This window comes from Panicum hallii, chromosome 3 (genome assembly GCF_002211085.1).
Source record: "Panicum hallii strain FIL2 chromosome 3, PHallii_v3.1, whole genome shotgun sequence".
Taxonomy (NCBI): Eukaryota; Viridiplantae; Streptophyta; class Magnoliopsida; order Poales; family Poaceae; genus Panicum; species Panicum hallii.
Genome location: NC_038044.1, coordinates 21194694 through 21219637, shown reverse-complemented (window position 1 = coordinate 21219637; position 24944 = coordinate 21194694). Strand labels below are relative to the sequence as shown.

Sequence of the window (24944 nt, the reverse complement as noted above, 5' to 3'; positions counted from 1 at the left end):
TAGTAATATTTGCAATTAAAATATACCGAAAATTGCCTAGTTATCTAACACCTAGTTGTGAGTTAAGATACCATTACTGAAGCAGAGTAGATCTGCCGGGGTTAGTGTTATTAGAGTGATCTTTATTCACAGTTCATGTTCACCCCCCCCCCCTCGTTTCTTCTTAAAATGGCTTTAAAGTTTGCACTTCACGTTCTTACCATTCACCCATTCAGGAAAAAGCCAACTTGTACTCAGTTGTCTGCAATTGGGAGTTCGATAGAATTTGATTAGGTTCAATTTATGTGCTCCATTCATCAGTAATGTTGAATCTTGTCACTATGCATCTTTGACGAGTTATCAGAACTTCACTAAATTATGTAGTACATCAGTATACCAACGGATTTAGCCTGTGTTGACTATTGACAGTGCGGCACTTGGTCCTTCCACCATGGAACGCCGTGTGTTCTAAGCTGTTTTTTTTTCCAATCGCAAGTAATTTTTCCAGTGGCGAATTAACTGTTTGTGCGGCTATATCTATGTGCAGCTAGCTGATGTGGTGGGAACATGTAGATGATCCTTGCCATTCTCGGTAACTAGAACAACAACAAGGCTGGTGAAAGTAGGCAATGAGTTTCAGTAGTGGATATGAGATGGGAATGCTTATTTTAGATTGATCCCCTTGCGGTTTTAGCAATCAATTGTTGCATTGTAATAGATCATGCGTACATTGATTTCTACTGTAACTTGTGGTAGAGGGGAAATGTTAGGATATTGTTGTTGTGATATATGTTGGTTGATGTTGTGCATTGTGATAATGTTAAGATTTTCCATTCTTAGGCATAGATCCTTTTAAATAGAATGAGCATTGAATTATACTATTTTGGATCTTCAGTTTCAACCTAGTAGACTCTGGTGCATATGTTGTAAATTAAGCATCATATTTTTATTAGGTTGGAAGCCTAAAATTTGTAAGCATAAAAGTTTACTATTCAGTAGTCAATAGAGAGGACATTGTTAGCAAACCAGTGTTTTATTAGCAGAATTGTTTATCCTGCAACTAACATGGACTGATGGAACCTAGCAGACTACCAAGGAGGCAAGCCCTAATTTGCCTGGACATGTTGGGCAGCACATAGGGTGTATTTGGATGGGTGGCTAAGGTCCAGCCAGGTTTAGCTAATGCAGGATGAGCCCGTTTGGTTGCCTGCATAGACGGGCTAGCCCAGGCTTAACTTATGCAAAATAGGCCTCCAATCCTGGCTCCGATAGCACGCAAAAATTGGTAGACCGGTGTGCCGTCCGCTAATTTCAGCCGCTGATCAAGCGCCGTCCAGCGATCGCACGCCCCGCTCCCGGCGGCAAAACCCGCGTCGTCCTGCCGCGGGGAATTACTGGCCGTCCGCTGCCCGCCCGTCTGCTGAAAAAAAAGAAATCTGGTGCCGTCGATTAGTATTAGGTTTCAACGCAAGGCGTCCCTTCCTTTCCTCCCTCCCGATCCCCCACGCGCGGCGCGCTCAGCCACCGTCCCCGTCGCCCTCCTCGCCGCGCCCGACCCGCCGCCCGTCGCGGATTCCCCACGCGCGGCCGCCGTCCCCGTCGCCGTCCTCGCCGCCAATGGGACACCCCTCTGCGCTCCAGCAGGCTACGTGAGATTTGATGCCGGGAGGTCTTGATTTGACGGGTTCAGATTTGTTTTCCTCCTTGTTTGCGTGTGTAGGTCGAGGCTTGCCGGCGATGGTGCAGCTGGTGCAGTTCAGTAAGCTGCTATCCGTCGATGAGATTCAGATAAGATGGTGCGATTTTTCCAGAAATGCTGTAAGGACCATCCGTCATTTGTTTTGCATGAATATTCGAATTGCAAATCCTGCTGATAGTAGAGGCAGGTGGATCTTTTGTTGCATTCAAGTGATCAATTAGCTTGGCATTAGGCCTGTTATTATTTTTCTGAAAAATGCTATAACAGTATTAAATTATGAAACAGTTGGCTCATAGCAGTTAAATACGTTTTCTGCACCATGAGCATGACTGGGAACATGGAGCCTTGGTTTTTGGCAATGCAGGTCTTAGAATTCAGATAGTTGACTTCCATCATTTGATTTGTCAGACTATTTTTGGAATGCAAGTCCTGCTCATAGTAAAGATAACTTGATCTTTGTTGCATTCAGTCAGCAATCAATTAGCTTTGCATTAGGCCTGTTATTATTTTGCTAAAAAAAAATGCTATAACACGGTTTTCAAAATCTGAAGGTGTTGGCTTGGTAGCAAGTTTTGGGTCTTTTTTCAGGATGGTACAAACGTGTAGTGGTCCTGGTGGTATAGCTATAGACTGATAACACCTACTTTTGTCAGCAAGTTTTTTTAATTGGTTAAGATAGTTTGATGGTACAGTATTTAATTTGTTTGTTTGTCTGGCAAACATTCAATTGCAGATTTCCTTGTCCATCACCCTTTTTTCATGCTAGCTAGACACACTACTTTTTAGATTATACAGTGAGTTCAGCTGTGTCCATGATTGCCAAATAAATTTATTTCTTGTGTAATACAAACTAGCTTTATCTCTCTTAGATATGAAGATGGTTGAACTGGGCAAGTGCAATAGGTATAATTTGAGCTTATTAACTTCTAATTTATGCTAGCATCATGTGAAAAAGTCTCACCTATGGTTTATTTGTTTTCTGCTGTTGAAGTGGACTTTTGGATGGTACATGGGTTTTGTTTTTGGACATGTATAGTAGTTTTGACAACGGAGGTACAATGGACAGTTTACTAAGATTGCTTGCTGAATGCTGTAAATAACAGAAAATGGTCCCGATAATCTGGCATATACAGCTGTACATAAATATATAGCATTACACATACTGAAATCACTCATTTTCTTTATTGGTATGGTTGCGAAGTAAATATCCACTGTCCCTAACACATATACAGGTCTATGTGCAGTAAAATCACCAACATGCTTATGTTGACAACTCTAATATGGTATGGAGCTTGCATCCGAATGGAGAGCAATTTTCTAGAGGTCAGAAGGTTCCAATCAGAAAATGGGCACCTTGTAGAGGGGCGACAAGCAAGGAAATAATACTGCTATTTGTTTTGCCACAGAGCTTGCTCTGAAACCTTGCAGGTACAAATGTTTGGCCGTTGAATTGTTTGCAAAAAAGTGTACTGTGACTACAGATAACATGTTGGGAGATATTGTGGTTATGTCTGCCCAGTTTGCTCAAATTTTTATCAGAATATGCACTCTCTGGTGGGCCTTTTGTGGAATTGTTAGAAGAGCTGTGGGCAAATTATTGTTGTAGTCCTGGTTCTTTTCAGACAATAGAATAACAGTATATTCCATACTGTAAAGTGTAATTAGCTCATTTTGCATATCCTCCATTCTTTTACATACAGATCTAGAGGATTTTAAAATCCCTCTGTTTATTTGTCATCAGATGATAAAAGAGTTCTCTAACTTATGGTTACTTTTTAGTTTCGAGATGTTCAACTCTTCCATTCTCTTGTGATAAGCATCAAAATTACTTCGTTGATATAATTCCTTTGTTGTTCAGTTTACAGGGTCTGAATTTGAAGCATCCCAACTTTCATAAATGGTTCGTATTCATCATCAATTCCTGTCAAGTAAATATCTATTGTTGCCAACACAGACAAGTTTGTATGCATTAACATCTACAGGTGTATGTTGCCATCTCTGATATGGAGTGGAGTCTGGATCTGATTCGACTGGCATGTTCAGAAAGTTCCAATTAGAAAACGAGCACTTTGAAGAGCCGGAGCAGCGCACAGTGGCGCTGTTTGTGCTGGCACAGAGCACCCTCTGAAGCTTGCAGCTACTGATGTTTGAATTATTTTTAGGAAAGAGCATATTGTTTGGCATATGAATCATATATCAGGTTGACTGTTGCAAAATGTGCTACACTTGTGAGGGCTGCTCAGTTAGCTCAATTTGGGATCAGTCTCTGCGTTCTGTGCTGGCCCCTTTTGGGAATATCGGAAGACAAAGTTGGTACAGAAAGTCAGATTCTGTGCTAATCACTGTAGTTGTTCTTGTCACAGTTCGTCAATAGATTAAGTGTACATACATACTGTGAACTGTAATTATTTCCTTGTATATATCCTCTTGATAAAGGAACAGTAGAAGAATTGTCAGATGATAAAGAGTTATCTGTGTTACTTTTATTGTTAGTGTGCCAATTAATTTTCCATATCTGCAACCTTTTCAGTTTTCATGTGATGGGCATCAACTCCTTTAGAAAAGAGTTTTCAGCAGCCTCCTGCATTTTCATGGGGTCCATTCAAGTATTTTTGTGAGTATTTACTAAACAACCTATAATTTGGAACAGTGGAAGTATTACTCGTCTGTATATCTTTGCACCCGTCTCAAAACTATGTGTTGAAATAATGAAATTGTAAACTGATGGTGTGCTCTCTTCATATATTTTGGAACTTCATTTTGCAACTCACTAGGAATAAAATACGTAGCATGATTTTAAAAAAAATCTGAAAAACTACACGTTATTCTTTCTTTGCTTTGGAAACATCTCTTTTCCGTCTAAGGTGATGAGGGTTGACAGAATGACCATATGATACTTTTGTTAGGTACTTGATGAGTTCTTTTTATCTTAAGATCTACACTTGTGTGAATATATTTGATATTTTTATCACCCATAGCACGCACGGGCACGAACCTAGTTACTATATAATATTCAAACTTAAGTTTTAGACTCATAATTTGTTTAATGTAGCCATTTGTACTTCATATACAAAAATGGTTTTGCACCACAAGAATTATACAAATTGTTTATTTCACTTATTAGTCTCAGGTCCCCATCAGTTTGTTAAGTGCACTGACTATAGCACTGCCGTTATGTTGAAACTTTTACAATGTATTCTTATTTACTTTCCGGCATATAATTGTTTCCTTCGGGTCCATGCTTCATTCTGCAGGTCGTGAGTTGAAAAATTTCAAGGAGGTGGAGCCTTCAATGTGATCCCTAATTCGGTAACAATAGGTGGCACCTTCAGAGCCTTTTTTTTAAAGAGAGTATTAATCAATTGAAGCAGCACATTGAAGAGGTAATGGCATTTTGGCTTGGATACTTTGTGTTACTATTTAAGTAGCCTAGTGGAGGGCCAGATTTGACTCCCCATGGGAGCGGCTTTTCGGGGCTGGGTTAAAAAAATCCCCTTAAACAGGACGAAATTGTTGGCTTAAATAAGTAGCTGCTTGAACTTGCTGTTAATATGACTAGTCACTATACCTAACTAGAATGATTAATTATCAAATAGATCAATTTGCACATCTTATGGATAACTTTAAGAAGTGGCTACTTATTGCAAGTGGCATCTCATGCTCTGGCTGTCAGCTAATTTAAATATATACTACAACCAATGATATGGTAAAGAAATAAGCTGGTGCACATCTAAAATTTGATACATTCCCTTTTTCCCCATCGTTGTTAGATTGTACTGCTGGCAATTTGAGCACAAGACTTATTTTCTCATGTAGAAACTTTAATTTTTGGGAAAGTAACACATACTGCCCTGCCAATACTGGAACACTCGTTGCATGGATACATGCTCATGTGTAATTTGTTGTTTCAGTACTCGTAATGGAATTTTTTCTTACACATTTAATGTAAATGAAAAATACAGCTGTAGGTTTGTAGCTTTCATCTCAGTAATAGCTTACTGCACTTAGAAAACAAGTTTTCATAGTTTTTACGGGTTGGTAGGTTAGTAGATGGAAGTGTCTAGGTCACAATGGTCAGTTCATCTGTTCTGAGTCCTCAGATATTCCCCTCCTTCTGTAACATATTTACTTCAAGAAAATTTCACTGTGGATTGTCCTCCATATAGGATCCTCAGCTACTCTCTGTTTTTCATGTCCCAGGTGACCGTGTCTCAAGCATCCGTGCAGCGATGCAGTGTTACCGTGGACTTCCTCACCAGGGACCTCCCTTTATTTCCCCCAGCCAGCAACAGCCCTCAGCTCCCTCTCAGTTTATTTGTGGATGTGGCCAGCGAGATGGTTGAAGACTATGGAGCACTTAAATTCAGGATAATAGGAGCTTTTGGTTTAGTGTGATGGTACAGCCGTACAGCCAACAAATAATCTAGAAAATGCTGTCATACTTCTTTTCGTCTGTGATTGCCAGCTTTTTGCTATTTTCATGAAGACTATGGAGCAATTAAATTCAGGATAACAGAGCTTTTGGTTTTCATGGTAACGAATGGCCTGGTGGTTTTCCAAACTTTGCCAGCTAGTATGGTGGAATGAGCTAGGTGGGAATTTGCACCAGCCCTCTACTTCTCCTGTTTCTTGCCATCCAGAGAGTCCACATTCCACAAAGAATGTCAGTTCCTTGGTCTGAATCCAGAACAGACGTGCCACAGGCAATCTACCAGTGCATGTTTGATAGTTTCTTCAGCAGCACCACATACCTGACAACTGGATCTATATGGCACTTGTGTGAAATTTGGCGTGCAGGTTAAAATTCATCAATGACTCACACCTTTCGAGGTACCTATCCAATTTGCAAGCATGTTTCTAGTCATGCTGTTGGTGTTCAGAGTCCAGTACTCCAGTAACCGGTATGCTGATTTCATCGAGTTGGGAGTATTTGCCATGCTTTTCCATCGACCACGCCCAAAAATCATTAAAAATACATCACGGATTACTACTCATTCCACTGGCCGCACGTTATGCGTTTACACGATTTCACAGCTTGCCGTTTTCTTCACTTGCCATGAACTAACATAATTATTTTGGGTTGGCAGGCATCTTAACCGCTGTAAGGCATTCAATTTTAGGCGCTGTTGATTCAAATTTCAGTATTTTCTAATTCTCAAGCACTGCCATCCAGATTTCGATGTTATAATTCTCAGTTATACAAGCATAACTACAGTTGTTTCTGAGAAAAATCAGTTTTTGCAACAGTCTGAATCTGGAAATTAGCAATTCCTAGAGGTAACCACACCTCTTCAACGACTTATGCGACATTGCAGCAAAGAACACAAACATTTCGCATTTTAACGTTGCAAACCAAACACCAGCTAAATGCAAACCTGAAAGATCAAGTTTACACTCAAAAGACAGAATATGCAAACCTGTACAGATTGAACCTTTCTCAGACAAAGAGCACAAGTTTAAAGTGTCAGGTAGGATGAGTATCAAAACACAAGTAGTTGTAGACGCCACATACAATCCAAGTAAACTGAAAACTTTTTTTGGATGTAGCATACAAGGCATCAGATCAAACGTGTAAAGGAAATCAATGATAATGACAAAAATATCCAGAGGGAAACAGCAACATAAGAAAACAAATTGTTACTTATAGCAATACAAAGAGTTAAAGACTCAGATTCATCATGGTTGATAATGGCACTAATCAGTCCAAGCATTCCAGTTTTCCCTAAGCCGAAATAACAAAAACAGCGATAGAACGATTGACCAAAGGCGCAATTCACAGGCAAACTAACAGTTCACATGATAACAGAAATGGCCATGGACAAAAAGTAAGTCATGATAATAGATCATCTAGGTATCCCAAAAAAAGACACGGAATCAACCACCAGACACATCATTTCTTCTTGGCAGCAGCCTTGGTCACCTTGGCGCCGGTTGGGTCCTTCTTCTCCACGCTCTTGATGACTCCAACAGCAACCGTTTGCCTCATGTCACGGACAGCAAAACGACCAAGAGGAGGGTACTCAGAGAAGGTCTCCACCACCATGGGCTTGGTGGGAACCATCTTAACCATACCAGCATCACCGTTCTTGAGGAACTTGGGCTCCTTCTCAAGCTCCTTACCAGATCGCCTGTCAATCTTGGTAACGAGCTCAGCAAACTTGACAGCGATGTGGGAGGTGTGGCAGTCCAGCACTGGGGCGTAGCCGTTGCCGATCTGTCCAGGGTGGTTCATGATGATGACCTGGGAGGTGAAGCTGGCAGCCTCCTTAGCAGGGTCATCCTTGGAGTTGGAGGCCACATACCCACGCTTCAGATCCTTCACGGCAACGTTCTTCACGTTGAAGCCAACATTGTCACCAGGAAGGGCCTCCTGGAGAGCCTCGTGGTGCATCTCAACGGACTTCACCTCAGTAGTCAGGCCGCTGGGACCAAAGGTAACAACCATACCAGGCTTGATGATACCGGTCTCAACACGGCCAACGGGGACAGTTCCAATACCACCAATCTTGTACACATCCTGAAGGGGGAGACGCAGGGGCTTGTCCGAAGGCCTCTTGGGCTCGTTGATCTGGTCAAGAGCCTCAAGCAGGGTTGGGCCCTTGTACCAGTCAAGGTTGGTGGACCTCTCAATCATGTTGTCACCCTCAAAACCAGAGATGGGGACGAAGGCGATCTTGTCAGGGTTGTAGCCAACCTTCTTCAGGTAGGAGGAGACTTCCTTAACAATCTCATCATAACGGGCCTTGGAGTACTTGGGAGTGGTGGCATCCATCTACAAAGAGAAAAGCAGCAAATCATAACTATTAGTTCATGAGACTAGTGATCTCAACAGCAAGAATTCACATTTTACATGAGAGAATAGAGAAAACATCATCAAAAAATTCACTAGCCAACCAAAACTGTTTCAGGGAATCAACTTTTTAAAATGGCATCTGAACAGCTATAAGCAAATGTATACAGGTAGATAAGCATGGACAAACCTAGTAGCAAACATCTAGTATTTATACAGACATCATGAGGTACATGACCATATCCCAGATTTCTCAGCATATACGACAAAACATTCAAGTAAAAGAAAAACAGCATATGTACAATAGCAGGCATTTTATAAGAGAACTAAGTGATGAGCAGCTTGTGCTCGCATTTGTATGACAACTTATGTATCCACTTGGATCAGAACATTACTCGAATAGGTGAGCAGGAATTTATAACTAAATTACTGAACGTGGCAAATCATTTAAGACTAAACTACTATCATGCCTAAATGTACAGGAAACAGATGGTTTGTACTGCAGTCAATATGCATGCATTTAAACCGTCTATCAAATTCAGTAAACAACTCGCATGCTCACATTTTTTCCTGGAAACATGAAGCACCAAACTTAAGGAACAGACAGAATTATACAAATGCTGGACCCTCAAGAACTGACATGCATATCCAATGCATCCCACAACATAACTGGCATAGGGATTTTTGGGATTATACCTTGTTGCAGCAGCAGATCATCTGCTTCACTCCAAGAGTGAAAGCAAGGAGAGCATGCTCACGGGTCTGGCCATCCTTGGAGATACCAGCCTCAAAACCACCAGTGGTGGAGTCAATGATAAGGACAGCACAGTCAGCCTGGGAGGTACCCGTGATCATGTTCTTGATGAAGTCACGGTGTCCAGGGGCATCAATGACAGTGCAGTAGTACTTGGTGGTCTCGAACTTCCACAGGGCGATATCAATGGTGATACCTCTCTCACGCTCGGCCTTGAGTTTGTCAAGCACCCACGCGTACTTGAAGGACCTCTTGTTCATCTCAGCGGCCTCCTTCTCGAACCTCTCGATCACACGCTTGTCGATGCCTCCAAGCTTGTAGATCAGGTGGCCGGTGGTGGTCGACTTGCCGGAGTCGACGTGGCCAATGACCACGATGTTGATGTGGGACTTCTCCTTACCCATGGCTGCGTGTGAAGCTTAAACTGCTGCATATGACAGTCCACAGATGAATCAATAATCAGAAACAATATATGGGGCGAACGAGTAATCAAACAATACAACTCGACGGTCAGTATCAAAACAACTAATAATTTGAAGCAGCGTACCAGAAAGTATTGCAGACATAAACATCAGTAATGATCTATGGCTCGAAAATCAGTTGCAATGAGACTATGCACATACTAGAGGAGGCCATAACAACACTTTATCGGTGCTCCACAAACAAAATAGTAGATCTAGGCATCCAACGAAAAGGCTCACAGCACAGAGAAACGAGAAGGAAGAGAGGTGCGCGCGTGCGTACGGCGGAGTACCTCGACGGACAGCAGCAGAGGCACGGCTCGCCGAGGATCTGAAGGAGCGTCGGCGACTAGCCGCTTGCGTGCTCGCTCCGGGTCGGTCTGCGGCGGCTGGCTGTGTGTGGGATTTGGGGACGGGATGGTGCTAGGTTTTAAGGAAGCGCATTAGGGCACAAGGAATGGGCTATTGGGCCAGGAAGTATCTGATGGGCCAACAATGAGCAAACTAAGCGTACTACAGCTGAAAATCTGAATGGCTCGCTTCTGATTTCCAGCGGCTGCCGTTCGGCTGCACTCTCATTCGGCGGAGTTAGGCCTAGGACCACTAGGGCCGTGGTCCTAGATGTGGCCCAAAAAGAGTGCTTATACCTTGTTTAAGTTTTTCTTGCCCGATTCCTATTTCAATGGACCGGCCCTAGTCGTATCCGATGCCTCGTCGGCCCAGCAAACGTGTAGGCAGGTTCATCGCGTGGGTGCAGCCCACCTTCGTGCCTAGTCGTTAGATGACAGGGGAGTTAGTAGTTAGTTCTAGGCATTTGAATTTGAATTAGGTTCAAATTCAAACCTCAAACAAAGATCCAAATAAAACGCACTAACGATAAACCAACCTTAATTCAAACTTAAATTTAAAATACTAAGAATTCAAAAAAGAGAGAAGATAATCTTATATTACTTCTAGACTATTATCATATGCACAGAAAAATTTAGAAACACCAAAAATTCAAGCACATTACATTCCGTAAAAATACTGGTATTTTTCCCCTCCCCATTTCGCAGTCCCCGAAGTGGACAAGTGGTCATTTCACTACCAATTAGAATACGAATGCACTCTTGATTAACTCCTGTTAATCACATCCACCTCATGTGGTCACCAGTAGATCTTGACCCAATTAGTAGTTGAGATGTTTCTTTTTTGCGAGACATAGTTGAGATCCTTTTTAACGATAAAAGTGTAAGAGGTCAATCCCTCCAAGGATACCATTGCCTTTTTCTTCACCATGATTCTTGAGTTTATCAAGGTCAACCCACTGTTGTTTGTCTGTCTCGAATCCCCAGCATCTAGACTAGCACTGCAGATCACCTATGCGATCTAATCCGCTACGCCTAGGAATGCATGGCATGTCAACTCTCCATCCACCAACCAGATTTTTACCCAAACACGCCATGGGAACATTTCCAAAACTACCCCTGCCATCTAAAACACGCTAACACAACTTACAGTACTCGGAAAGAATGAGAAGTGGGACCCGGGATCTAGATGGGCAGTGGCGATAGCCCCCGCGGACACAGCTACCTGTGCGCAGGCCTTTTCCCGACTAAGGCTGTTCCCAGCAGCTATCCGATCTGGCCCCTTATCCCGATTATGGGATCAAATTGCTACTGTTGTAGCACCCAGCGGGTCTCGCATACGCGATCCCAAAATCCGAGCGCTCTCTTCCGACTCCCATTTTCGCACGTTCTCTCTCCTCTTCGGATCTCAACGGCCGGTCGCCTCCAGATCGCGCTCGTCCGCCGCTCCGCTCCCCCTTCCCGCTCGTCCGGCGCTCTACTCCCCCTCCCCCGGCCGTCGTCCTCGCTCTGCTCCGCCTCCCCCGCTCGTCCGCCGTTCTGCTCCCCCTCCCCTGGCCGTCGTCCGCCGCTCTGCTCTGCCTCCCCTGGCCATCGTCGTCGCTCTGGTCCCCCTCCCCTGGCCACGTCCTCGTCGTCTGCCGCTGCAATCCGCCTCTCCGGTGAACGTCCCTGTCATGTGCCGCTAGATCCGCCTCCCCAGCTCGTCATCCTCCCCGTCCGTTCTTGGATCCGCCTCCCCGGTCGTCTGCTGCTGCACCCTCCGGCTCGGGTCGTCCTCCTCATCGTCTGCCGCCTCCAGGCCCCGGTCGTCTTCCTCCTCCACGGTATGCAGTTCCCCTCCTCCACGGTATGCTTGTATGCCATGCACTATCCGTCCCTCCCTCCCGTTCCCGCAGTGGCAGCTGATGAGCAGGTTCATAATGGCATTAGCTTTTGTGATATATTGGTATTTATTTGGGCATGATTTCGGTTTTAGTGCGAATCAAACTGTGCAGTAATGTAATACCAACTAGTATGTTTCTCTGGCAAAAGTAGGAGCACAACATATGCATAGAGCACGGACATGTAATTATTTCTTTCAGTGTAGATAACGAGTCTCACTAAATCGGTTTTGTGTGGAAGCAGGTGCTTCTTTCCTGAATGGAAGATGCACAAGATTCCTCCTATGTTTTTACCCCATGATATTTAAGTTTGCAGCAGACGGGGTTTACTTGCTAGGTTTGTCTCTTGGTGGCTAGGTTTCTTGCGATTGATAATTTTCTTATTGCATTAATTTAGAATTGAATATGGTTATGGAAACAAAGGAAAACGCAGTTTAAACGTTTGTGATGGTGGCATGTTATCAAAGCATCCTTTCACATTTACAGGAGCCAAATTTAACAACTTGCAGCCAAATTTGTTCTATAGAAGTTATTGTAGCATTGCAAAAAGTGTTCTGCACCTAATGCCATAGGTCAGTTATTGAGTTATCAGTCAACTTGGTCCACATAGATCATGCTGGTGCATTTCTTTATGATTACTGACTACTAAAGGCATTGCCCTCGCTCATATATGCACGTGGAGCACAATATGTCATTACTCTTCAGTGCCCCAAACATCGAGCAGATGCATGTACCTGCTATACATTGTGTGTCTTCATTAATTATGTATGTCTTGCCATGTTTTTAAGATGGCGAACATGTGGAATGACGCTGGTGCTGAAGGAAGCCAGGCATATGCAGATGTAACATACACCCAAGGCTTCGAAATCAATGCCTGTGATTTTTCTGTTGCCTATGACCATGAGCATGAGCAGCAGCCCAACAGTTTGGTAACGTGTAATGTTAACATTGAGTTATAGATAAGTGCCAATGAGTTACAACTTGTGCATTTGATCCATTCATGTTTTCACTGTTTTATATCATAGGAACCCGACAACACAACTGAAGCTGAGAACTCTTCACAAAGGAAGACAAAGAGAGTGGCCAAGCGACACCAGAATTATTCTGGTACTGAGGATGAGACTTTAATTTCAGCGTACCTAAATGTTTCAAAGGATCAAGTGGTTGGCATAAATCAGCCAGCCAAGTCGTATTGGCAAAGGATACTAGATTACTACAACGAGTTCAGGACGACTACAACCACTAGGACACGGTCCTCTCTTCAACATAGATGGGGTGAGATACAGAGAGACACTACCAAGTTTTGTGGATTTTATGAGGAGATTGAAAGGAAAAATCAGAGTGGGAAGAGTGAGGATGATAAGGTATTTGTGTTGCTTTTAAATAATACATGCATAATAAAATATTGTGTGCTGAATACTTGCCTAATGTTGTTCAAATTGTAGGTGAAAGATGCACTCCAGATGTTTGAAGGATTGGAAAAGTCTCAATTTAAGTTTCTCCATTGCTGGATACTTCTTCGGAAGGAGCACAGGTGGCTTTGTTGGCTTGCAGAGAAGAGAGCTGAGCTAGCTGCCAATCCTACTGATGCTGGAGATGGTACAAATATGGATCCAATCAAAGTGATCAGCGAGGCACCAAAGTTTTCAAGGCCAATGGGTCGTGACAGGGGCAAGAGACTCCGAGGCAGCCCAGGTGTTGGTAGTTCTGCTAGTTCTTCAGCTTGCCTTGAGGTGCACCAGAAAATTCAGGAAGACCGAGCCAAATATGATGAAAGGCAGGAGATTGCTAGCAAAGATGAGGCACAGGAGGTGGCTGCCCGATATGAGAAAAAATTGAGTCTTGTGCAGGAACAAGTTGATATTCAAAGGAAGATGTTAGAGCTGCATGAGAAAGAGCGGATGGACAAAATCATGTTCATGGATTTAGATAAGGTGCAGCCATGGGTGCGTGACTTCTACATTCGGGAGCAGAAAAAGATTGCAGGTTGGAACGACCAAGCTTCGGGTGCTCCTCCTAGTTAGAATGCTTCGGGTCCACCAGGGATTCTTGTACTAAAACTTAATTGTAGTGCTGTTGTATGAGCTTTGTACCTTCATCAGTGTTGGTTTGCTGTTGTATGACATTTGTATTTTTATCAGTGTTGGGTTGATGTTGTATGACATTTGTATTTTCATCAGTGTTGGTTTGATGTGGTATGACATTTGTACCTTCATCAGTGTTGGTTTGCTGTTGTATGACAGTTTTCTCGAATTCACTGCTTGTGTTGGTGGTGGTTGTGACAAGACTATACTGTTATATTTGAACAACTGCTACATTGTGTTTCTGAATGTTCCGAAACAAAGTGATTCCCACTAGAAATATAATATCTGAAGGAGTTATCTTAAAATCTAGAAGATATGATCAATAAGAGACAACTTCTCAAGATAAAAAGGGCATACATAAGGCCACAAGCACGGGACTGCCAAGGTAGAGCATGGATTACACAAAAGGCCAGAAGCAGTTGTTTATGTTAGTTCAACAATTACAGAGTACATAAACCGTTCTACTACATTCCTAGCTTCTTCCATAATGGTTCCAAACATGTTCGACCAAATCTAACTTGAGTTGTTCGTTGGCCAGACGGCTTCTTATGCGCCGGTGAGCATCGATCAGAGCTTCGACTTCTGGTACATTTCTATTAGCAGAGATGTTTGGTTGTGTAGCACCCTCATAGTCCTCAATACGCAATTGGCCAACATCTTGCTCAAATTTGATTCCCATGTTGTGCAAAATGATCACACAATCAACTATAAACTTCATGTCCTCAGGTGACCAAATCTTTGAGGGCCTTTTAATGATATGGAACTTAGCTTGAAGGATACCAAACCCGCACTCAACATCTTTTCGGTAAGCAGATTGCAAATCCGTAAATAATTTCTGTTTATTAGATTTCGGAATTGATATACCACCTATAAGAGTTGCCCATGGTGGGTATATTCCATCTGCTAAGTAGTACCCCATATTATACTCTCTACCATTGACAGCATAATGAACTTCAGGACCATTCCCACTAGAAATCCTGTCAAATACAGGGGATCGGTGCAGCACATTTATGTCGTTACAAGAACCCGGCATTCCGAAAAACGCGTGCCATATCCATAAGTCATGACTTGCCACTGCCTCTAAAATTAGTGTTGGTTTCTTGAAATGACCTCGATATTGACCTTGTAAAGCTGTAGGGCAGTTCTCCCATTCCCAATGCATACAATCTATACTTCCGAGCATTCCCGGGAATCCCCTTTGTTCTGCTACAGCAAGAAGTTTGGTAATATCATTGTCATTTGGCTGCCTCAAGAACTCTGGACCATAGATGTCGACTATTGTACGAGTGAAGTGCTGCAAGGTTTCCATGATCGTGCTCTCGCCCATGCGAATATACTCATCAAGCCGATCCGCCGACCCTCCATATGCAAGTAATCTCAAAGCAGCTGTAACTTTCTGAATTGGATGAAACCCAGCCTGACCAGCTGCATTGTGTCGAAGTCTGAAGTATACATTTCTTTCTTGGACACGAGCCAATATGTCATCAAACATTGTCCGTCTCATCCGAAACCTGCAGCAAAACATAACCAAAATTGTGAGATAAACTTGGTGATTGGCAGGCAAAAGGTTAGGTGATTGGGATCAACAAACCTGCGACGGAACAAGTTTTCCCCATACACTGGATTTGCAACGAAATAATCTTCCATCAATCGGATATAACCGCTGTACCGATCGCGTGGAATGGTCCGACGACCAGGAACAGAACCAATGTATACACGTTCTTCATTCTCGTCCTCACCCATGCTCGCTAGTGTTGCTAGGCACATTTTGTTATCCTCAGTGGCCAAGCGTTGCCGCTCAGCAGCTCGGCGACGCGCTCTGTAATGGCTCCACATCGTCGACAACAACTTGAGCGGGCCACAAATTCAAGGCTTGTCTTGCAAATTCAATACTACAATACCAACTTGTTCAGACCAAGACAACTTGCATATGAATATAAACCGCTCTAGTTGGTGGTGAGCTTCAGAAAACGTTGGTTACACAAAGAATTTCCGGATACTTGACTTACGTACAAGAAACACAACAACAAAGTTTGGTTACACATCACAAATAACCTCCGTAAATGCTCAGCTCGATTGCATCATAGAACCACGCTCCCAACTTCAAGGTATCATCCGATTTCACTTGCACCTATGTAATGTGAGAAAGAAGATATACTTTCCTTTAGCCCTTTGGAACCTAAGCATTTGCAGAAACAAAAGCAAAACTGTAAGGAGAACAAGTCTCATGTGTATGAGGTTGGCATCTACCAACTTACGTTGAATCATTCTCCTTTTCACGCATCTCCAGTATACCAACACATCTGTAGTGCCATTGCTCCTCTTCTCAGCATATCACATTCAAGAATGGCACTTGGAGGCTTCAGTAAACAATTTTTTCTCAGAGATTGCTTCTTTTATTTTAGAAGCAATCACTTCGATGTGCTGGAACAGAACAGAAGATACAGTCAATATTCAATGTGAGCTGTTCAGTAGATATAATTGACTATTTACTATCCTTAAATAGTGGCAAAAAATTAAATATCACACTAGCTTAATATCTGATGCAGCTTAAATTTCTCATAGTCAGTAACATCTTTCTCCTACCCAATCTGCTACTTCCCTATCAAATGTTTTCCTTTTCTGATTGAGCATTGTCTTTCCTCTGCACACTTGCAAAGGAGAAGGGAACACTCCTCTCCTGTGAATCTGTTATCGTCTGCACGATCCAAATTTTACCAAAATGGAACTATCAGCAAAGAAATGCAAGGTATATTATCTTTTTTGATAGGTTCGTTCCAGCACAGCAGTTCATGGATTTTAATACAGTCCTAACTCCTAAGCAAGATGAGGTGATCTATTACAATTCACAAGTCATCTTGTGAACAAAATTTTGAGAGTAATGGCAAGTTCACTGGGACCACTACGCTGGGGACTTATGGGAAGATAACAGTACTGCTAAGAAACACCATGTTTGTCCTAAGCATTGTAAACTTTTCTAGATGACTTCAACTTGTTTCAGAAGTAGGGCCTAAGCAAGAATAGAATAACAATTCATAAACTACTTTCGAAAAGACAATAGCCAGGAATCCGTAATAGTCAAGTGCTTAATCCTGACAAGATGGGAGACGTCGATAGTTACTCTTGACAAGTGCATTTCTCAAATTCTAAAAGATTGAAAGCATGACTGCCTGTTTGTTCTTTTCAGTTCCAATCAACCTAAGCCGAAGCACCTATGGCCAAATTCCAATACAACAAGAGCTAATGTTTAAAGCAATCGCTAGATCACATCGCGCCTCAGCAACCAAGAACCTGCCCATCGCTTTCTCATCCCCCATCTCCCCGCTCGCTCCATCTGAATGTGGCTGCCTGCTGCTTGAACGGAAAGCCCACCAAGCACAGATAATAAACGGCACCGACTCCCATCGCTTTCTCATCCCCCGTCTCCCCGCTCGCTAGATCTGGCTGTGGCTGGCTGCTGCTTCAACGGAACGCCCACCAGCTCCGCCCTCTCTGGCCGCTGGCTGCTGCTTCAACGGCAACTCCACCCTCTCTCTCTCTCTCTCAGGAAAGGGGGGGAAATAAAGATGGGATTGCAAGAAAAATACCTTGCAAGGAGGCTGCCGCGAGGTCGCCAGAGTGCCGATCCGGCCGCACACCGTCACCACGCCGCCGTCAGGACCACGCCGCCGGACCACGCCGGCACGGGAAGAAAACAGCCGCCTCGGTGGGGGAGCCAGCCGCAGTGCGGTTTCAGGAGCGAGCGGGTTCGGATCGGTGCTGCCTCGGCGCGTCGCGGAGAGGGAGACCACAACGCACCACGCCGACGGCAGGACCTGGCCGGCGCGGGAAGCAAACGGCCGCCTCGATGGGGAGCCACCTGCGGTGCGGTTTCGGGAAGCCGCTGGAGACACGATGCGGATACGGAAGGGGAAAAGTGGGCCTCGTACCGATTCCATCGGTATTTTACCGATCCGAACCCGCTCGCTGCTGGGAACAGCCTAAGCAGCTTGCTCCCATGCGTCGTCTCCGCTTCCACCACCTCCTCGCCGTCCGAGTGCTGCTGCTGGCTGCGGCAGTGGTGCAGGAGTGCGCGGCGCAAGGGGGCGCCAGCGCCGGCGGCGACCACGCTCCCTTGGTCTCCCCGCTAGCCAAGGACCCCGCCACCTCCCTCTACACCATCTCCATCAAGGACGGCGCGGGCCCCCTCGTCGTCGACCTCGCCGGCCCGCTCGTCTGGTCCGCGTGCGCGTCCGGCCACCCGACGTTCCCCTGCGGATCCGCCGAGTGCGACGCCGCCAACTGCTGGCACCAGCAGGGCCGACCGTGGCACCAGGATTACGGTGCCGGTGCTGAGGTCGACGGAGGAGACCGCTTCTGCGCGTGCACCGCGCGGCCCTGCGATCCGGTCACGCGCGACCGGTGCGCGCCCGGGGACCTCACGACCTTCGCGATGTCGGCCAACGCCACCGACGGCCGGAACGCGCTGCACCCGGTGGCGTTCCAGGCCGTGGGCGCGTGCGCGCCGGACCAGCTGCTGCGGTCGCGCTCGCTGCCCGCCGGCACCGAGGGCGTCGCGGGGTTCGGGCGCGCGCCGCTGTCCCTGCCGGCGCAGCTGGCCGCCCGGCGCGGGTTCGGCAGCAGGTTCGCGCTGTGCCTGCCCGGCGTCGCCATCTTCGGGGACACACCGATCTACCTCGGCTACTACCCTCCCGATCTCATGACCACCATCGCGTCGACGCCGCTGGCCGCGAGCCCCAAGAGCGGCGGCTACTACCTCCCCGTCGAGGCCATCTCCGTTTCCTGGCCCAACTGGAACGCGCCCACAGCCCGCGCGGCGCTGCCGCCGGGCGCGCTCGAGCTCGACGCCGCGACCGGGCGCGGCGGCGTGACGCTGAGCACCGTGCAGCGGTACACGGCCATGCGCTCCGACGTGTACCGCGCCTTCGTCCGGGCGTTCAACGAGACCATCGGCACGCCGGGGTACGTGAAGCCGATGCCGGCGGTTGCGCCGTTCGAGCTGTGCTACGACACGTTCTCGCTGCGGCGCGTGAGGGTGCTTGGGTGGGACGTGCCGTCGATCCGCCTGGAGCTAGGCGCGGGCGCCTCGATGAACTGGACGGTGGCCAGCGGCAACTCCATGGTGCAGGCGGCGGACCGCACGCTGTGCCTGGCCGTCGTCGAGATGGGCCCCGGAGCCGCGCACGGCGCGGCGGTGGTGATCGGCGGGTACCAGGTGGAGGACAACCTGCTGGTGTTCGATGAGGACAAGGAGGTGCTGCACTTCAGTGGCCTGCTCTGGGGCTCGGGGGCCACCTGCAGTGGCTTCAACTTCACCGCGCCTCAGTGATCCCAATTCCCAAGGCGCGTGCAGTGCAGCAGGACGTTGGCAGGTGCTGACTTTCAGCTAGCTTTCCGAGAAAGCGTCGACTTCCTTCTCATGTGCTTAGCAGAATAAAGTTTTGAAGAAACTTGTAACTGTAATAAAATTAACTAGCACATGCATTGTACTAAATATAACTTATTTTAGTTTTATCATAAATTAAACTCTCTTTTTTTTAACTCTAAGCAAGTTTATAGAAAAATACGGCAGGATGCCCACAACGGATTATCCTCAACAGCAGATACTGATCATATTGTTGCTGAGCTACCTGCACTATTTTCCTCGAGATTCACTTTCTCAGCATCTGTTACACAGAAGAGCCTAACCCGGAGGTCTTATTTCAAGTGAATGGAATAACTGTTTTTTTTTCCTTGAAAACAAGGCGTACATTCCACTAGAAATCATAGTGGTCTTTTGATCACATTTTCACATGACAGTGCAGACATTACGCCTTCTAAGAGGCCACGTTTAAATCGATGAGTAAGATCACCAAACACCATATTGTTGTCACAACCATTGCACCTTTTGCTATCAATGGATAGTCATGATCTTTGTCTTTCCAGGCTATTTCACTGTGAAGGCCAAATAAATTGACGTTTGACTTTACTTACAGAAACTTAAATAGAAGTACCAAGAGAGTAAAGTATGGTTAAGCTTTTCACACTGGTTTTTGTCCATTTATATTTCTATATTCCTCTAATCCTCTTTATAAAAAAGGTAGACTAGGTATTGCATAAGTTGTACTAACTACCGGGAGATTAAGCTGATGAGCCATACGATGAAGCTTTGGGAGAGGGTTATCGAGCATCGCCTAAGAAGATTGACAAGGGTGACCCAAAACCAGTTTGGGTTCATGCCTGGGAGGTCGACCATTGAGGCGATTTTCTTAGTACGACAGTTGATGGAGAGATATAGAGAGGAGAAGAAGGACTTACACATGGTCTTTATTGACCTAGAGAAGGCGTATGACAAAGTACCGAGAGACGTCATGTGGTGAGCCTTGGAAAAACACAAAGTCCCAACTAAATATATTACCCTCATCAAGGATATGTACAAGGATGCGATGACTTGTGTTCGAACATATGATGGCGATACAGTGACTTTCCAATTAAAATAGGGCTACATCAGAGGTCAGCATTAAGCCCTTATCTATTTGCTTTGGTGATGGATGAGGTCACAAGGGACATACATGGTGATATCCCCTGGTGTATGCTCTTTGCTGATGATGTGGTGCTAATTGACGAGAGTAGCGCAGGGGTTAATATGAAGTTAGAGCTGTGGAGACACACGCTAGAGTCGAGGGGGTTCAGACTGAGTAGGACCAAGACCGAGTATATGATGTGCGACTTTAGCCTGACTAGGCATGAGGATGGGGACGTTAGCCTCGAAGGTCAAGTGGTGGCCAAGAAAGATACTTTCCGGTATTTAGAATCAATGCTTCAGAAAGATGGAGACATTGATAAAGATGTTAGACAGAATTTCAGCCGGTTGGTTGAAGTGGCGGCAGGCTTCGGGCATCCTCTGTGATAAAAAGGTGCCACAGAGGCTAAAAGGTAAATTCTATAGGACGGCGATTCGCCCGGCGATGCTATACGGTGCTGAATGTTGGCCTACAAAAAGACGATATGTCCAGCAACTGAGTGTAGCAGAGATGCGTATGCTGCGTTGGTTTTGCGGGCATACAAGAAGAGATAGAGTCTGGAACGAAGAGATTCGAGATAGGGTAGGGGTGGCACCTATCGAGGAGAAGGTAATTCAACATCGGTTGAGATGGTTTGGACATGTACAACGGAGGTCTCCCGAGGCGCCGGTGCGTAGTGGAGTTTTAAAGCGGGGCGATAATGTAAAGAGAGGTAGAGGTAGACCTAAACTAATTTGGGACGAGACGGTTAAGAGAGAACTTAGGGAGTGGAATATCGCTAAGGAATTAGTTATGGATAGGAGCGCTTGGAGATTAGCAATTAACGTACCTGAACCGTGATCTTTGTTACTTTTGTTTAACCCCTAACTCTTCCTTTGGCTTATGCCCTTTTTGTGTTTCTTATTCTTATTTTCTGTGGGTTTCATCTCTAGCCTACCCCAACTTGCTTGGGACAAAAGTCTAAGTTGTTGTTATTGTTGTTGTAGGTACTGCATAAGTCCATAGGTTCCTTGTGGCTGCACAGAGCAATATAAGAAAAATGTTATCCACAATGCCAAACAAGTAAAATACTGGAAGTATTGTTGTGGCATTGGCACTTTACATGCATTTGCCATACTGCAGAATTAAGTTTTTCATTGCATATTTTATAAAATCCAAATAAAGTTTCATGCAGCATTTCTTATTTTGGTTATTCGGAGCATACTGCTAGTACACAAACATAAGGATGATGGCAAACTGAGCAGTTCAAAAGATTCCATCGAGCTATCTTGCTGTATCATGGACTAACCTAACCAATACAATTTATGCATAACTTACCTGGTAGCCAAATCTGTTGTACTGAGGCACATATCCCATCTGTAAAGCTCCAAACAATGAGGTCTGCTGCATGGCATTTGCATTCAACATGTTAGAAGACTGGAATTGAGCTTTTTGTGTTTTTCGACCCTGTCTTTCCTTTTCAGTGTCAGCCCATTTGACAACCAAGGGAACACTTGAACCCTAACAAAAATGAACAGGTCGTGTTAGATTCATGTAACTGGTCATGAAATTTCAGAGGCAATAATAGAAACCATCAAACATCACATAATGCCAAGGTATTAATGATTCACAGTATGCATCAATATCTCCATCAAATATAAGACAAAATGTCATGAAGGAAACATCTAAAATAATTGCACACAATAGCTACTCTAGAAGACTGGAGTCCGGTATGCATAATTTTACTTTGCTTGAATCTGTGATATTATGTTCAAGTAATGAAAGAAGTGGCATGTGGAATCCAGCATTTCTGGCTCTAAATATAGGAAACTAGCACAATAATCAACCATCAAAAGATGTAGAAATAGCATCCAATATGTGGCTGATAAGTGTGGCCTGGGGTCACATGTCAGTCACACATACGGAAATTATGAACTAAGGTGATGTTTGCATTGCGCTAAACAATTTGGCCAGGTGCATGTTGCTTTGTGCGAGCATCTTCTTTTGGTATTTTTGAAGTTCAATGACAGTGAGTGCAATATTCATCCAACACCAACACGAGATTTGGACTAACTCTGTTAATACAATTTGGATCATGCCTGTGGAGTTGCGGCAGTAGTCTAATGACTGAAGAAAACTGGCATAACCCAGTTACAAGTAGGTGGGGTTCTGTGATATGTTTTCAGGAGAAGTGGAGTAAAATATCACCAGCACAGACAAGAAAAAATTGAATCCTTTATTCTAACAAACCTCTATCTTGTGCTTTCCATTTAGAGCTTCTATCGCAGCCACAGCTTGCTCTTTTGTTTCATATTTCAGAAAGGCACAGCCAGCTGCAACATTCACAGTTGACGATGAAGTAAAATATGCAGGAAAGTGTAACAAAATTGAATAAGCCATCTTCCTTCCCTATCAACTGTCCTCACAAGATAAATGTACCTTTGCTTGCCTGTTGCGAACCTCTCAAAATCTGCAAATCCTTGATATTCCCATTTTGTGAAAATAAATCGGTCATTTCAGCATCTGTTACATTTTTCGGGAGCATTTCAACAAAAGCTTGTGCTCTGAAAGTAACAGCACAAGACATGTCACTGAAAATGATAAATAACTGAGCCAAGATCAACATACAAATTTATTATAGATGATACAAATTATGAGAGCATCATACCCAATCTTTCCAACTCTCTGTCAGCATATTTTACTTGCAATGGACTTAAGGCCTGATTTAAAATAGAGAAAAGATGATAAAAGAGAAACATTTAAAGCATCGGAGAGAAGTAAAATATGTTTCACAAGAATCAGAAGATATAATGCTTCTTAGGAATATTAATTAATTCCTAAATGATGGATTGCAATTTTATATGGAGACTCTTTGAAACTTTCTTAGAAGCATCTAAATCGCAGGAATTCAACACAATACCGCATCTTAAATTTGCACCACAGGATAAAAGCAAATGAGAAGAAGCAAAAACCATAGTACTAGTGGAAACTAGAACATCCAAAACTGGAAATTCTGATCTAGCCCTACGGCAAATAAATCAAAAGATGGACACACAGAATATTGCAACATTGTATGCCAGCTTTGGGTCAAGCCCCATTAATTCAAGAAAACAAATACCAAAGAGAGAAAGGCCCTGCGCTCAAATCCCAGTACACCACGGAGTTTCAAGGAAAAAAAGCAGCAACTTGTACATATCCACGACGGTAAGCGACCGCATGGAGTTGGCATCACGTGTCGCATCCCTCCAGCGCCCACAGAGAAGAAGATTACAAGACTACAAGAGTACCACCAATCCACTCCAGCGCAAAAGGTACCAAAATCCCCAAACGGCGCGAAATTCCCCACAGCATTGCACAGGGGCGGCAGTCAAGCAACCAATTCAAGCACGAGACCTTTCGGCCCCGCCCGAGCATCCGCGAGCAGGAGCGCGGCAGCTGGAGCTCGGCGGCGGCATTGCCCCGGACCAAGCTCAGAACCCAGCCGAGAGCCCCCCAAGAGCAACGAAACCCCTCCCGAAAACGAAAGGCGGCGTACGGATGGCGGAGCACCCCGAGCTCCGCCCCCACCCATTCCCCGCGGCCCAGATCCCGGGCCGGGAGAAGCTGCCCGGCGCGGGAGCCGCATTGGCGGCGCGGGCGAAGGGATCCCAGGGGCGGAGGCCGGGGCCCGAGAGGCGGGGGTCGGGGAGGAGGCCTACGGATCCGTCGTTACCTCGCGAGACCCAGGTGGCCCTGTCGCGGATGACGGTGACCTCGTCAACGAGCGCGACGCGGGCGAACATGGCGGCGAGCTCGGGCTCGGACATCTGCTTGGGCACCTGCCCCACGAACAGCTTCACGCTCTCCCTGCCGCGCCCCTCCGCCGCCGCCGCCCCTGCCGGCTGCTGCTGCTGCTGGTCCCTGTCGCCGCCGTCCTCCGCTGCGCGTGGGCTGCGATGGGGGGCTGGTTGGTCGCCCGCCTCTTCATCCGTATAGCAGGATTTACCAGGATGAGTTGGAAACCTGGTAAAATGATTTTCTTTAACTTCACCGGTTTTGAAACCCTCGAGACCCTAGTTTAGTTATAAATCGTCTTAAATTTAACGGAGGATATGTAAAATAAGAAAAAAAATTCTTTCCAAAATGAAGATGCAATTTGTCAAAGTTCGCGTTCAGTTTGTTCTTTGATTGTCCCAAAACGGCGACAGTAACTTGCTAACCATGTGTTGGATTTTTTTTACCAATCATGCTAGTATTATGCAAAAGCGACAGATGAGCTGCGCTGAAATTTGACAATTTAAAGCTTCACACTCTAAGCAAATGGGAGGGATACGTTGAAATTAACAAATGGTGCCAAAGAAAAGGAAAGAAAGGGGAATAATACACATGGTGCACCAAGCAATCCCACACGGCTGTGCCGTTGCTTTGGCATACGTTAACAAAGGGGGAAGATAGTGATGTGTTATAGGATACGGGGAGTTCATTG

The 24944-nt window shown here is 45.1% G+C and overlaps 5 protein-coding genes and 1 long non-coding RNA gene across 11 annotated transcripts; 3 read left to right on the top strand and 3 right to left on the bottom strand.

Annotated features, from left to right (window-relative positions):
- Window positions 1–1315: 1315 nt before the first annotated feature.
- LOC112885967 lies at window positions 1316–6215 on the top strand. 4 transcript variants are annotated; one of them, XR_003227310.1, is made up of 7 exons: window positions 1316–1648; window positions 1700–1797; window positions 2911–3106; window positions 3537–3578; window positions 3661–4292; window positions 4933–5061; window positions 5879–6215. It is a non-coding gene; the product is annotated as an uncharacterized LOC112885967 (long non-coding RNA). The 4 variants fall into 4 exon arrangements; XR_003227312.1 differs by having other exon boundaries at window positions 1316–1797; window positions 2923–3106; XR_003227311.1 differs by having other exon boundaries at window positions 1317–1775.
- A 1107-nt stretch (window positions 6216–7322) lies between these two features.
- On the bottom strand, window positions 7323–10100 carry LOC112885962 (elongation factor 1-alpha). Of its 2 annotated transcripts, none has more exons than XM_025951684.1 (3): window positions 9977–10100; window positions 9165–9649; window positions 7323–8450 (listed from the first exon to the last, which is right to left on the bottom strand). In XM_025951684.1, the coding sequence occupies exons 2-3, from the start codon at window positions 9624–9626 to the stop codon at window positions 7569–7571; spliced, it is 1344 nt and encodes a 447-aa protein (XP_025807469.1). In that variant the 5' UTR covers window positions 9627–9649; window positions 9977–10100; the 3' UTR covers window positions 7323–7568. The 2 variants fall into 2 exon arrangements, with proteins under 2 accessions (XP_025807469.1, XP_025807470.1); XM_025951685.1 differs by having other exon boundaries at window positions 9165–9646; window positions 9977–10079.
- A 2610-nt stretch (window positions 10101–12710) lies between these two features.
- On the top strand, window positions 12711–13937 carry LOC112885336 (glutathione S-transferase T3-like). Its single transcript, XM_025950973.1, has 3 exons — window positions 12711–12842; window positions 12939–13277; window positions 13359–13937. The coding sequence occupies exons 1-3, from the start codon at window positions 12711–12713 to the stop codon at window positions 13935–13937; spliced, it is 1050 nt and encodes a 349-aa protein (XP_025806758.1).
- Window positions 13938–14371: 434 nt separating this feature from the next.
- Window positions 14372–16122, bottom strand: LOC112885964 (putative nuclease HARBI1). The gene is made up of 2 exons (XM_025951686.1): window positions 15589–16122; window positions 14372–15508 (listed from the first exon to the last, which is right to left on the bottom strand). Exons 1-2 carry the CDS (start codon window positions 15831–15833, stop codon window positions 14470–14472), a joined length of 1284 nt encoding a protein of 427 aa, XP_025807471.1. The 5' UTR covers window positions 15834–16122; the 3' UTR covers window positions 14372–14469.
- A 158-nt stretch (window positions 16123–16280) lies between these two features.
- LOC112885966 (RNA-binding protein BRN1-like) lies at window positions 16281–24447 on the bottom strand. Of its 2 annotated transcripts, none has more exons than XR_003227308.1 (7): window positions 24192–24446; window positions 23148–23199; window positions 22919–23043; window positions 22730–22812; window positions 21818–22000; window positions 21330–21516; window positions 16281–16695 (listed from the first exon to the last, which is right to left on the bottom strand). XR_003227308.1 is itself a non-coding variant. In XM_025951688.1 (7 exons), the coding sequence occupies exons 3-7, from the start codon at window positions 23022–23024 to the stop codon at window positions 20056–20058; spliced, it is 432 nt and encodes a 143-aa protein (XP_025807473.1). In that variant the 5' UTR covers window positions 23025–23043; window positions 23148–23199; window positions 24192–24447; the 3' UTR covers window positions 19984–20055. The 2 variants fall into 2 exon arrangements, 1 of the variants encoding a protein (XP_025807473.1); XM_025951688.1 differs by lacking the exon at window positions 16281–16695 and adding an exon at window positions 19984–20088 and having other exon boundaries at window positions 21490–21516; window positions 24192–24447.
- Window positions 17591–19357, top strand: LOC112885956 (basic 7S globulin 2-like). Its single transcript, XM_025951677.1, has one exon. The coding sequence runs from the start codon at window positions 17845–17847 to the stop codon at window positions 19324–19326; it is 1482 nt and encodes a 493-aa protein (XP_025807462.1). The 5' UTR covers window positions 17591–17844; the 3' UTR covers window positions 19327–19357.
- Window positions 24448–24944: the final 497 nt, after the last annotated feature.

Coding starts and splice junctions, on each gene's coding strand:
- LOC112885964 (XM_025951686.1), bottom strand. CDS start 15,833: ATGTGGAGCCATTACAGAGCGCGTCGCCGAGCTGCTGAGCGGCAACGC. Junction 15,509..15,588: donor GAAAACTTGTTCCGTCGCAG/GTTTGTTGATCC, acceptor GTTTTGCTGCAG/GTTTCGGATGAGACGGACAA.
- LOC112885336 (XM_025950973.1), top strand. CDS start 12,711: ATGTGGAATGACGCTGGTGCTGAAGGAAGCCAGGCATATGCAGATGTA. Junction 12,843..12,938: donor AGCAGCAGCCCAACAGTTTG/GTAACGTGTAAT, acceptor TTTATATCATAG/GAACCCGACAACACAACTGA. Junction 13,278..13,358: donor GGAAGAGTGAGGATGATAAG/GTATTTGTGTTG, acceptor TTCAAATTGTAG/GTGAAAGATGCACTCCAGAT.
- LOC112885956 (XM_025951677.1), top strand. CDS start 17,845: ATGGGGAGCCACCTGCGGTGCGGTTTCGGGAAGCCGCTGGAGACACGA.
- LOC112885962 (XM_025951684.1), bottom strand. CDS start 9,626: ATGGGTAAGGAGAAGTCCCACATCAACATCGTGGTCATTGGCCACGTC. Junction 8,451..9,164: donor TGATCTGCTGCTGCAACAAG/GTATAATCCCAA, acceptor TTCTCTTTGTAG/ATGGATGCCACCACTCCCAA.
- LOC112885966 (XM_025951688.1), bottom strand. CDS start 23,024: ATGCTCCCGAAAAATGTAACAGATGCTGAAATGACCGATTTATTTTCA. Junction 22,001..22,729: donor ATGGAAAGCACAAGATAGAG/GTTTGTTAGAAT, acceptor CATTTTTGTTAG/GGTTCAAGTGTTCCCTTGGT. Junction 21,517..21,817: donor ACAACAGATTTGGCTACCAG/GTAAGTTATGCA, acceptor TGCTCTGTGCAG/CCACAAGGAACCTATGGACT.